Source organism: Protopterus annectens, chromosome 10.part0 (genome assembly GCF_019279795.1).
Source record: "Protopterus annectens isolate FY-2018-M chromosome 10.part0, PAN1.0, whole genome shotgun sequence".
Classification (NCBI taxonomy): domain Eukaryota; kingdom Metazoa; phylum Chordata; order Ceratodontiformes; family Protopteridae; genus Protopterus; species Protopterus annectens.
This window is the reverse complement of record NC_056744.1, coordinates 59,297,368-59,310,677: the sequence shown is the minus strand read 5'-3', so window position 1 is coordinate 59,310,677 and position 13,310 is coordinate 59,297,368. Positions and strand designations below refer to the sequence as shown.

The following is a 13,310-nucleotide window of genomic DNA, read 5'->3' as shown; positions in this document are numbered from 1 at the left end:
TAGGACCTGCTGGAGAGACATGCGTGTCTCTCAGAGGTTGCTACTCCTGTGGATTAGGCTACCAATTCACATCAAACAGATACCCTGTATGACCCTGTGTAAGCATAGCCTGGATGACTGGATGGAAAACCGTAAATTCCTGTTTGAGATTTCAACTATTACCCTACTAGATATGGGCAGTCGTTAACCAAGATCTTGAGTTTTGGCAAGATCTTTTATATTGTAGTATTATATTGGGTACACTCTGCTAGGCTTATAAAGACCTTTGGGTCATTAGCCGGGTAACCACCTATGAACCTATATCCTTCCAAAAATGTATGTAAATGCAAAACATGTTATTCTATCAAGTTTCTAAATCTGTAAGAGCAATATTTAAAAAAACTGTCCCTACTTTTGGGCCTTTGTCCCCCCATTATTATGGCTTTGTCCAGTTTCTTGCTCTAAGAGGTTGAGAGTTATGAATGGAGGTATGAGGGAATCAAACCTTAGACCACTGGACCACAAGGAATTACTTGTTAATAGCTCCTTAACCCTCTGTGCCAGTTACTAGACACCACATATTTTGCATATATTTTTAGGGATATGCTGTTATCAGGGTAATTACCACTTCCTCTGGCTCTCATTTTGTGCATAATAACTTTCCACAATTTTTTTTTTTTTTGTTAATTGACTTATGTTCCTCGTTTAACTGAATCTCCTGTAACATCGGTATGTGTTCTGGTGGTCTTAAAGTGAAGTACATTTGAACATTTTGCTGGGTTTGTTAAACTATTGGTTTTCCAACAGAAACATTTCATACAATCCCCTGCCATCATTTCCTATAGTACAATTTATTTTAAACTGCATAGACTATCTGCCCCATGTAAATTTAGCTAGCAGTTTTATCATTTAATGTTTCTCTTGCTTTATCTATTTCCTTCGACTACCAGCTTGCATTATTTTTGCTCTTAGAAAAAGTTACACATTTAAGAAATACAGATGAAAACTGTGTGGAGTACTATATTGTCTACATCACCAGGCTCTCTTGAAAGCAGCAGACTCTCCTGAAAGCAGCTGCTTCTATTTGGCACCAAGTTATTCAGACTTTCTCCTCCAGTAGCAAATGGAATCAAATGCTCCTACTCCACTCAAGAATTCTTGCTCCCTAGAGACTATTCACCAGTTTCTGTTACTGTATGCATCACTCCGATGTTACCTCTGTGGTCAGCTGTACATAATAAATAGCTGCAGCCTTGACTTCTTTGTCTCTCTGAATCGAACATTGTCTGTTAGCAATGTGCATGCTGTTAAAAAAGGGATAATAGAAAGGAATTAAATCTTGGCTGTAGACAATTGTCACTAGTGAAGCGACACCCCAAACCCATGTGCAAAAATGTGAAAAGGGGCTGTGGATGTATGTCTAATTAAAGGAGAACTGCGAACTCCAGTCAGATGTTTTTGTTTCTTCCAAAAAGTGATTTCCTTCCCCTGTAATCCAACACTAAACACTTCCCATACAGAAAAAAACATTTAATAATTGCTTGCCTTTCTTTTCTACATTTGTCTCATCTCTTACATCGCAAAGGCTGCTAAGAGTGGCAGAGTAATTATCTCCCTTAATCCAACTACAGAGCCAGTAAGAAAACAATGTCTCATACAATGATTTTTAAATGTGTTTTAACAGTTACATTTTGCCAGCATCACGCCTCAGACAAATAGTGTAACTTGGGAGTCTGAACAAAGGCAGGGGTTCAAGCTCAGCTTTCAGATGCAAATGACTTTCCCTTTAATAAAACTGAGTGCAACAAAGAAAGAAAATAAATATATTCATCTAACTCTTACTTTCTGTTAGTATTTGATTTTGCATTTTTTCTACACTGCAGTATCTGTAAAAGTGCATGTGTGTTGTAATGTTTTGTTACAGCATTTTTGCATTGTATACATTATTTTGTTGAGACAAGTCAATGAGTTGGGGAAAGAAGATTAACATCAAAGACTTTAATTGTAGCTACAATATTTAAAACTGTGAATGCAACACTAACTGTCTCAGCCCAGGTAACACCTATTAGTCACAGGGGCCAGATTCTCACACTTGAACACTTAAATTACAGTTGTTAGTTTGAAATTAATTTGGCTACATTTCCAAATCTGTCATTCAAACATTCCTTAAAGTGCTGTAGCAGAGGCAGCCGATAATGAAAGTCAAAGGAAGCAACATTAAAAATGTGGATTGATGCTGACAGTGAAAAGTAGGCAGTCACAGTACTATTGTAAACAGATATGAGAGAAAACCAAAGTGTACAATCCCCTCAATATAGGAAATATTTTCTGATTCTTTAAAATGACATCAGGAAGGTGAAGCCATTGACTGCAAAACAAAATCATGCTAGCCATAGCAGCTTCCTTCAAATCTTTTTGGGGTGTAACAATTTAGAAAATAATAGTAACCATTTACTTGATACAGAAGTAATAGCAATGCAGAAAAGTTCACCTTTTGCTGAAAAACTTTTTTTGTCAGCTTTTGGGCGAAGTTCTCCTTTAACAAAGATGTTCTAACAATATTATGTCAAGGTTGTACAATTTCCAAGATACAACAATTTGGTAGGGAAAGTTTAGCAAAAGAATGATTCCTTAAAGTGCTGTAGCAGAGGCAGCCGATAATGAAAGTCAAAGGAAGCAACATTAAAAATGTGGATTGATGCTGACAGTGAAAAGTAGGCAGTCACAGTACTATTGTAAACAGATATGAGAGAAAACCAAAGTGTACAATCCCCTCAATATAGGAAATATTTTCTGATTCTTTAAAATGACATCAGGAAGGTGAAGCCATTGACTGCAAAACAAAATCATGCTAGCCATAGCAGCTTCCTTCAAATCTTTTTGGGGTGTAACAATTTAGAAAATAATAGTAACCATTTACTTGATACAGAAGTAATAGCAATGCAGAAAAGTTCACCTTTTGCTGAAAAACTTTTTTTGTCAGCTTTTGGGCGAAGTTCTCCTTTAACAAAGATGTTCTAACAATATTATGTCAAGGTTGTACAATTTCCAAGATACAACAATTTGGTAGGGAAAGTTTAGCAAAAGAATGATTGTTTTGTGTGTATTATAATGTAGTATTTATGAAAAGACTATGAATGCATTGACTATTATCACTATAAAGAATACTTCCTACTGTTACAGTTGCAATGTTTGCAATAGTAGTATCCTGTATTGTTCACAAAATATTTGCATTTGTTTATCTTGTGCTTTTTAAGTTGATTTTTCAGAAAATGCTTTGGAATGCAAGGATGTGTGTAGGCTGATAGAGGTGTGATATTCCACGCCACAGTCTTTAATGAGTTTGTGGGAAGCCTAGATGTCATTATAGCTATTTTGATATCACTAGAATGTATATAGTAGTCACTGATAATGCTCCCCCAGCTCACATTTAAAATGCCTCTGACTGCATGTTCTACATAACTGTTTTACAAAATAACATACAGTTTACTTCAAGAAACGTGTACAGATATTAAGAACAACGTTTTACTTGGTTCTTCAGTCCATTAAGTACCTTCCAAGCATAAAGGGTGTTTGTTCTCTCACCAGTTGAGCTGTCAGCAAACTAAGTCTTTCATCTCTTTCTTGCAAAACAACAGTTTTATGTCTAACCACATCTAATGGGATTAATAATTTACAGTTCTCCCACTTAGAATGACTTCACATTGTTGCTGATCATTTTTCTGACCATCTTGATCCCCAGTACTGCTCTTTGGTTCAAGTCCAAGGTGCTCCTTATTTTTCTAGTCACCTTCTGGGTTTTGTTTTTGTCTGGCTTAGACTTGAGAAGCAGAGTGTCCTTCAGTTTGCTGGCTCACTCAATGTTGGCTAAACTTTTATTTCCTCAATAGACTTTTCTATGCATTCAAAATGTCTTTAATCCAGAAAAAAAAAAAATTCTGGAGGTAACCAGATATAGCAACTTGATTCTCACACCTGCCTGTTGATATCCCCTGATTGCTGGCATACACTTATCTTCTGCCTCATCATCATTATGTACACACACACACCTTTTCCCATTTTCTGTATGGGGTCCGGGTGTTGCATCATCTGTTGCCATCTCTTTCTCTCTCTCTCCATTTGACAGTCTTGCCTGATTCACAGGTCTTCCTTCACACAGTCCATCCATCCATTCATTTGCTGAATACATTTGTTTCCTCCTGCCATCTTCCTTTGTATCCCAAATAATTTTCTCCAGATTGTCTTCTGCTTCTCACACGTGTGCCCACATCACCATAACCTGTTCTCTTTGACCTTCTCTGCAGCTGGAATTACTTGAGGACATCAGAGCAAAAACCCATTTCTTCTTCTGTGCAGAGTGCCTCCTACCACCAGTCTCGCATTTCACTTCCATCATGTCTAGTTTCTTCAACTGCTCTGCCTTCATTGCCCAGTAGTACTGGTGACATCACTATTTTGTACACCTTACATTCTGCTGTTATACACTACCACTGACACTCTTTGCCAGTTGACTGCAGCCCCTCTGATTCCAGTTTTGGCCTTCTCATTCTCTCTTCCCTTCTTCTCAACCACCCCTCCCATGTACTTAAAGCTTTTAACTTGTTCCTACTATTTCCTTTCTATCTCCGTTCTCAGCTGTTACCTATTTCCCCCATTTGCTGCCATTGTAGCTGTCTTGTCTGTACTTAGTTTCATCCTGTGTGCTTTTAGTTTTCCATTCCATTCCCTATTCTTTGCTGAAGTTCTTGTTCAGAGTCTGCCTTTAATGCCAGCAACTTTCTCTCCCCTTTAACCTGTTTGTTGATATAGTCCATCACCAGTATTAACAGCAGAGGGCTCAGAGCTGAACTCTGATGCATTCCCACTCCCAGTACAAACCATGCTGCAAGTCTGAACACTGTACTTGTATCGTTGTGTTATTGTATATAATATAGCCTGCAATAATTCTACCAGTGTTTCTGGGCTTTGAACCATCATAAGACTGTCTAAATCAGCTTACTTGAGACCTTGTCATATACTTTGTACAAGTTTTGGATTGCCCAGTTGGACACTATCCTCATCTTTAGCTTCTTCTCAATTTTGTCTCACTGCAAATACAGATTTGTTTGTGCTGAATCTTGATCTGAATCCAAACTCTTCGCCTCCCATTTTATTTTCTACTACTGTATATATTCATTTATCAATCTACCTCTCCAGAGCTTTCATGCAGTGTGACAGGAAATTGCTTCCTGTTTACTGCCCACAGTTGTGAATGCACTCTTTGTTCTTGTGTAATGGAACTAGTATGCCTATTCTCCAGTCATGTGGAATATGCCTTTCTCTCCATACTGGTAGGAGTACCCTCAGGAGGCATTTCTCCCCTAATTCACCCAATGTCTTGATCACATCTGCTGTGATGACTTCTGAGCCTACTGCTTTCCCTGACTTCATTTTCTTTCGTGCTGTTCGTTCTTCTAAGGCGAGTGGCTCCTCTTCTTTTATCTTAATCTGTCTCTGGAGCAGTACAGCTTCTGTGGGGTTTTCTTTATCCAGAAACTACCTGAAGTTCTCCTTCCATCTGCCTTTGATGTCTTGTGGACTGGTGATCAGGTTGTTGCTAGGATCCCTTATGAAGGATGTCTGACTGTCTTCAGTGTTCCCTTTGCCTTACAACCTGATAGTTTCTTTGTGTCATCTACTGCATCACTTTCCAGAAGCTGTAATAATGTTTCTGATGCCGTGCTCTTCTCTCTCGCAACTTTCTCAGCTCTGTTAGCCAGCCAAAGTTCCTTCTTTACCTTGTCCTTCCTTTCTATCTCCCATTTTTTCCTGCACTCCTTACAATGACTTCCTGGACTTCTGTATTCCATCACCAACTTTCCTTATGCAGCTTATTTCCATACCTGGCGGGGCCACATATCTGTTCTAGGGTCCACTCAGATGCTCTTCTGAGGAGCTGCATTTCTTCTTCAACTCCATTTTTTTCCTCCTCTTCCTGAGGTGCTAGAGCCCTGAGTACTTCTTGAACTGTTGTACTTTGTCTAGTCAGCTTTCAGGTCTTCAGCCTAGTGTCTGTTGATCTTAGAGCCTTCTCTGACCACTGCTACCAGCTGATTGTCAACCAGTGGTTTATGCTGCAGGCTGTTTCACTAGGGATGACTTTACAATCGATGGTCCTGCCCTGGTGTCTTTTCCTTGCAAGGAAAAAGTCTACCAGAGTTGCATTTTGGTCACTGTTTTATATGTGATTGTGACACCACTTGCTGAACCATTTGTTGGTCACCATCAAGCCATTTGCAAGACAGAAGTCTGTAATGACCTCTCTTATTCCTGCTGCCCCACCCATGTGGACTGAGACTGTCCTTACTGCTCTGAATACCTCAGTATGTGCATTCAGGTTACCCAATATCAACACCAACTCATGCTGTTCTGCTTTATCTATTAGGTCCTGTAACTGTTGCATGAATGCACTCTTTTTTGCTGTCACAATCCTGCAGTGGGGCATAGGCTGAATTTATGAATACTGTCCTATCCTTACACTGGAGTCTGATTGTCATCCATCTGTCACTAATTCTGCTAACATCCCTGACTGTTTTCCTGAAGCTTTTTCCCTTACAATTCCCACACCATTTCTAGTATGTCATTGTCCTGAGCAGTAGATTCTCAAGCCAAGTGACTCTACTGCACTGCCCTTTCATCTTGGCCCCTGGATACAGAGGATGTCCATCTTTCTCCTTGCCATCATGTTATCCACTTCTAAGCTCTGTCCTGCCAGTGAACCTATATTGAGTGTAGCAATCCTAAGTTCATGTTTGGTACATTGGTTTGTTTTGTGTCTAGCTTTCACTCAGCAGAGCAATCTAAGATAGCCAAAGCTCGGCAACTGTACACTGGATGGTTAGCTTATTGGCACAGGGTTGCTGGGCTATATGCTGGCACACACTGGCTAATAGTGGCATATAAACACCTCCAAAAGTTATTATGGGTTCCTGGTGTAGGTTGGAGTAGGTCTGTCCTCAACCATCTAATCACTGACAAGTGCCCATGCCCATTTCTGGCATCTTTATCCAACGTGGCCAAATCACCTACAGACAATTTTTACACCTTTGTGGCTAGCTCTGATTTCGTACACATTCTGTGATCTGTGTTCTCCTATCTATGCTTCTTCTATCAATGCTTCTCTTTTTCCTGGTGTACAGAAAGTAATTAAGTACACTGATGTCCACAGTTTTTAATACTTTTCCTTACTACCGCATTTTTATCAGGAGCAGGTCTTTCTGCTGGTATGATTGCATTCTTAATATAGGTATTGGCTGCTTTCTAATGCCCAGATTTGACACACACACACATAATATGCACTGTCAATTAATAAATCATGCTGTGGAATGCCAATCAGTTTAGTTGCTTATTTGTACTTTAATAAAATGAATGCAGTACATTCATTACAGTTTCTGTGACATAGCAAAAACTGTTTGGTTTTCCTAGCATTCTCTTAATATTTTTGAAACATGTCTTCTTGAGAAGCTTGATATTCAGTTTCTTTCGTTTCAGTATCATATTTCTGTAGTTTTATCAGCTCCTCTGAATAGTTAAAGTTTCTACTATTTTCCCCAGACTCTTGTCATCTGACAGTATATATTCTACCTGGTTCTCATTTTGTTTACCTTTAGGTCCATTTGATTTACTTTTTTTTCTTCTGAATTACTGGAAGCAGTCTCCAGTACTAAAGCTGAAACTTCATCTGCTTTTTGTTGAACTGCAAGGTTCTTCCCAGACAGACCTTTTTCTGGTTGATTTTTAACTTTCTCCAAATTTCTTCTTTGCAGTCTGCTACATAGCAGCTCTATTGAAAGTAACTACCACTGAATTTATGTGCTGCATCTAAATGTGACTGTGTACAGTTTACATGCCAACTTGATTTATTCTTTTATCATTCTAAATATGACTGCACAGTTAGCCTGCCAGCCTTAGTTGTGCTTTATATATTATCTGTTTCACCCGTTTGGTTTTGATTGTTCTCTGTACCCTTATCAGTGGTCAGTAAGTAGGTGTGTCCTGGAGATGCAGCTGTTTGCTGATGCATCTGTTTACTTCACCTTCAGTTACTACAGTTTTTGGTCTAAGTAGCCATGTGGCATGAGCACTTAATGCCATTTTATTGTGGTGAATCAGGTGCTTCTGTGTGCCTTTCCTTCCCCCTAATTCCATCAGTTCATCTAAAAGCAAGTAAAGAGATGGCAGACGTCATTTTAATAGACATTTTGGCTAAGATAACTTATTACAGCTAGTGCAGATGTCCTCCCAACCCCTTACAGACTGTCATCCCTATAAGGATGGACCCTTCGCACCCATACCTGAAGTGCTTCAGACTTAAAATTGAGATACATATTGAGGCTTTTTCCCAGGCAAAGTATGAAAGATTTTTTAGGAGGTCAGGAAGGTTACAACTGGGAAACCTTACTTTGTGAAATGAAATAAATTGTATTTATTGTTTTATGACCATCGGATACTGCCCAGGTCTGCCTCAGTCCGGTCTTCCTTTACTTAACACCACTATATGATAATGGTCTTTTCTGTCAGAGCTGCATCCTTCATTCCTAAGACATTGTCAGTGTTGGCCCTTAGGCAGAGCATTTAGTTAACTTCTGTAGTCCTCTGAGCTAGGAAACAAGACTTTTCCTAACATGTAAACTCGTATCCCAGTAAGTAGCATGGAAATGACAAAAGCCTAAAGGAGAACAGCCCAGTTAATTGTGCCTTTGTTGGATGGAAAGGAAGGCAAGATATGTCAGTTTCCGAAGACCTACTGAAGTAGTTCATGTGTATTGTTTTCTGTTGTGACAAAGATGGGAGGGTACTCCTGGGTTAGTTCAAGCCCCAGTGTGCCAGGGAGCTTGTCCTTCAGCATTTTTAAAAAATGTTTCTTTTCAGAATTTTTTTGTGAAGCATCTACAAGGATCATAGTCCTCCTTCCCCAAACATTGCAAACTGGACTGTCATTCTAGGAGCCTGTACTAGCTTTGCCTCATTGGTCATGTATAGCTTGTCTTAGGGTTCTTTTTAGGGCACATAATGTAGTTTACCCATACTTATTTACAGCAGTGACCTATATCAGATATGTTCAAACAGTTGTGTATGGTATTTATAATGGAATAGTTTCATGCAGTAGGTCCTTTTGGTAGTAATCGGTCCTTCTCATGGTAATTTGTTGAATACTACAAGTTCAAACCTGTTTTTGTATATGGCTTAGGTTGCAGGTTGTTGGTGAGGTTACTTAAGTCATCCTTATAGTCCTTTTAAGACCATAGGAGTATTTCTGTCAGACCCTTGTATCAGGAGTTTAGGTCTGCTTGTAGATATGCCCATCATCTACCATAGCAGCAATTTTATACTTGTACCTTGTTATGGCTGGAGATTAACCAAAAAAAAAAAAAAAACTCCAGGCATGCTGCCTCTTTATAAGCTCAGAATCCTTATGAATACCATAAACAATCCTGATACATTGTGAAAGCCAAGGGTTCCTCCCCATGCAGGGAGTAATGTCTTGTAGCTTGGGAAAAATCTGGCTAGAATAGCTGCCATTCTAACTGATACATTGCCTGTTCATAGTTGTTACTAAAGAAAGGGTTTATTGCTCAGAAATATCTTGGTGAGGGTTTATTGCTTAGTGATATCCTGCTAAGTGTACTTCACAGAAGTCTTTCTTAATGGGTTGAGCATTTTGCATGTTCATAGAGCAGTTACGATCAGTACTGGAAACCCCAACTGATCTTCAACATCTTGTGTATTACTTCCTCTTGTGACATATCATGATATGATTTACTTGTGTTCTCTGATAGGATCTAGAAGAGCAACTTGATGAGGAAGAAGCAGCAAGGCAGAAACTCCAGCTGGAGAAAGTTACAGCAGAAGCAAAGATAAAAAAGATGGAGGAAGACATTTTGCTACTAGAGGACCAGAATTCTAAGTTTTTAAAGGTAATTCCTAAAACTATTACTTTTGTTATTCTTGTGTGATATGTCTTTTGTAAACAACACTTGCACACAAAAACAAAAATAAAACTTTGTATTGTGATGTAATAAAGAAGTATATGTCATAAGTATACATGAGTGCTCTGGAGTTGGATAAATGCAACTGACATTTCTTAACATTAAGTATGTCTTTCTTTGGCCACAAATTATATACTTAAGACATTGAAGGAAGAATCCCAGTGGTCTGTTTCACCCAAATGTTACTGCTAGCCCCTATGCAGATGCCCACACCTTGCTCCACTTCTTTCAAAAATACCATTGAACTTTGTATGGTAAATGAGTAAGTGGAATGCCTCTGAGGAACTTTTCTGTTACTGTCTTGGCCCCCTCACTTGAATAACCACTGATGTGAAATTGTTCAATCTCGCCGTTTGTTCTTACGCATGGGTTCGGAGCCGATCCTCAGCTCCGAGACGGCCACTTCTACAGCTCTGCATCTTGAGAAAGCTCGAGGCACAGTCCTATCCCATAATCCCCTAGTGCTAATCCTCAGATCTAGTTTGCCGCGACAGCAGATGCATCGCAGAAGCTCGGGCCAGTAAAGTTTTTTCAGTTTTTTGAAGTTCTGTCTAGCTTACCTTTAATTTAGTACAGATAGTTCATAGGAAAATATTAGTCTTTTACTAGTGTAGTTGTAGTGGGATTATTATTATTATTATTATTTTTTATAAAGTTTTCGCTAAAGGCAATTTTTAGGCCTATTATCCTGTCTGGGTCAACAGGTGTTTTTTTTCTTTAGGAAAGACTTTTTTGTGTGTGTGTTATCTATATACTTAAGTATTTAGGTGTTTATATATATATATGTCTTTTGGGGTATTTCAACATGTCTGAAAAACAAAAATCAGGTTTCAAGAAATGTCAATGCGGACAAAAAATGTCCATCACGGATAACCACTCTTCCTGCGTCTACTGTCTTGGCCCTCTCTACTTACAGGAGGACTGTTCTGTTTGTCATTCCTTTAGTGGGAGGGTCATGATGGAGAGGTGCGGGAAGTTAGTAGACAGGGGTTTGTTAAAACCAGAGTTTCAGGAGGCCCTTGACAAGGCTGAATTGGTATCCAAGTCTTCGAAGGGGTCCAAGTCTTCGAGAGTGTCGGAGCCAAAGTCTTCGGCTCCGAGCACCTCCATTAAGATTCGGACACCGGCTCCACAGACTTCGGAGTTGGCTGTCGAATGTATATCTTTGATCGAGACTCCGGTCTTGGAGCCGGTCTCGGAGGTTCTGCCGCTATCGATTCTTCACTCGGTGACGACTTCGGCCCCTTCGACCCACTCTTCGAGACCCTTATCTGATTCGGATGTGGATCGAGTGATACAGAAGTTAATGGAGAACTCGGCCCTTTCCAAATTGATCGAAGTTTCGTCCCAGCTGGTTTCGAAACTTGAAGCCCTCCCTGGGTCATCTACTGCTCCTCCTCCGAGACCTGTCGAGTCTTCGGAGCCGAGAGTCGAAGTTCCGATGAGGGTAGAACCCTCGATACCGAAGCCTACAGCTGTGCTTTCGGTACCGTTGACCTCGACGCCCTCGGAACGGATCGAGGGGTCCCGGAGCCGACTATCGTTCCTGGGTTCCGGGGCGGACAGTCGAACCGAGCTTTCGGTACTGACTCTCCCCCTAGGAGCCTCGGCTCAGATTAGTTCGGCACCGTCCTCTGGGTCGGAGCCCGGACTCCCGATCTCGGGGATTGTTCCTGGTTTCTCGGAACCAGGGAGGTCCTCGGATCCGGGTACCGGTGCCTTCGACGCCATGAGGAAGGTCTTGTCGAAGCAGACACATACCTCATCGGATTCTTCTTCTCCTCCCCCTAAGGGCCCACGTTCGACTTCTGTATCCTCGGCTCCTACAAAGCGTCGAGACCCAGTGCCTCAGCTGCCCCCAGAGGGTGCTCCCGGTTCCTCGGACGCTTCTCCAGAAGCCCCATATGAAGAAGTACCAAGGAAAAGACTGTGCAAGAGGAGGCACATAGATTCCCCACAGGAATCTCTTACATCAGATACAGATTTAGATGAAGCAGAAGGGTCCCCACGGTCCCCCTCGGAGGATGTCTCCTTTGCGGACATCCTGGAGATCCTAAAACAGAGGGGAGATTGGCAGCCACTTAACCCTTCAGTGGATGAATCAGTATTGCTGAAGGCATTCGGGGCTCTACCTTCTACCTCCTGGGTGACCCCTCCCTTTGACGAACTTATGTACTTGATAGCTCGTAGGGCTTGGGAGACACCTGACACGGTGGAACCAGTTCCTCGCAGACCGAATAAGTTTATAACAGCCCCCCAGGACAAGAGTTTTCTTACCAAGGGTGTTCCAGTGGATACTATGGTGGTGGCGGCAGCCACTAAGGAGGACATGTCAGAGTCCTCTTCCGCTGTCCATCCTCCTAATAAGGATTCTAGGACGATGGACAGATATGGGAAGCGCATTTTCAGTTCTGCGACTTTTTCCATGCGATCGCTGAACTACTTGACGCATTTTATGCGTTTACAGAGAGATCTCCTCAAGAAACTCGGAGATACTCTCCAGGGTCGTACAGATGCTGCGGTTACCGAGAAAGTGACAGCACAACTTAATACCCTTAACTCTGTAGTCAACTCCTCCATGAGGCTAATTTCGTATGCGGCCGAAGGTGCGAGTAGAGCGGCAGCTTCAGCGATTGCACTTAGGAGACAATCCTGGCTGCGGCTGTGCTCCTTTGCGGAATCCTTCAAGTCTTCCTTTACTAATGTCCCGTTTGATGGTGCCTCTCTTTTTGGCCCCAAAGAAAAGGAGACCCGTACTAGATGTGAGCAAGAAGGGAAGACCCTATCTGCTGTAGGAGTCTGTTTTTCCGTCCCTTCCAGACCATACCCCAAAGGGCAAAGAGGCGGAAAGATGTAGTTCCGTAAGACACAGGGTTCCTTTCAGTCCACACAGAGTGATAATGCCCCTTCCAGAGGCAGAGGAGGGGGTAGGAATGGAAGACGTCGACCAAACAGCAGAGGGGGTCCGCAAAACCAGGGCAGCAGAGATACTTTCTCTGGCAAGCCCTTCCAGCACTCCTGAGAGGAGGCCCGACTGTCCTGCTCTGGAGGCAGTCGGGGGACGCTTAACTTTGTACCCACTGGCCTGGCGAAATTTAACTTCAGATTCGTGGGTACAAAGTATAATTACCAGAGGTTACGACATAAAATTCATAAACGTTCCTCCTACCACCAAAAGATTCCCAGACGTTCCACCCAATCTGCGGAATCAGGCAGTCTTAGAGATCCAGAAGCTGCTCAGAAAAAGAGCCATCCAAGCAGCCCTGGCAGACCAAATAGGATCCGGAACTTACTCAAGGTTCT

At 41.4% G+C, this 13,310-nt stretch overlaps 1 protein-coding gene across 1 annotated transcript in view; it reads left to right on the top strand.

Annotated features, from left to right (window-relative positions):
* Positions 1–13,310, top strand: part of MYH10 (myosin heavy chain 10) — a 2,709,460-nt gene that overhangs the window by 1,738,365 nt on the left and 957,785 nt on the right. Inside the window, exon 23 of the mRNA XM_044086713.1 lies at positions 9,798–9,935. Within this exon, the coding sequence (XP_043942648.1) occupies positions 9,798–9,935 (138 nt within the window). The remainder of the gene's footprint in view (positions 1–9,797; positions 9,936–13,310) is intronic.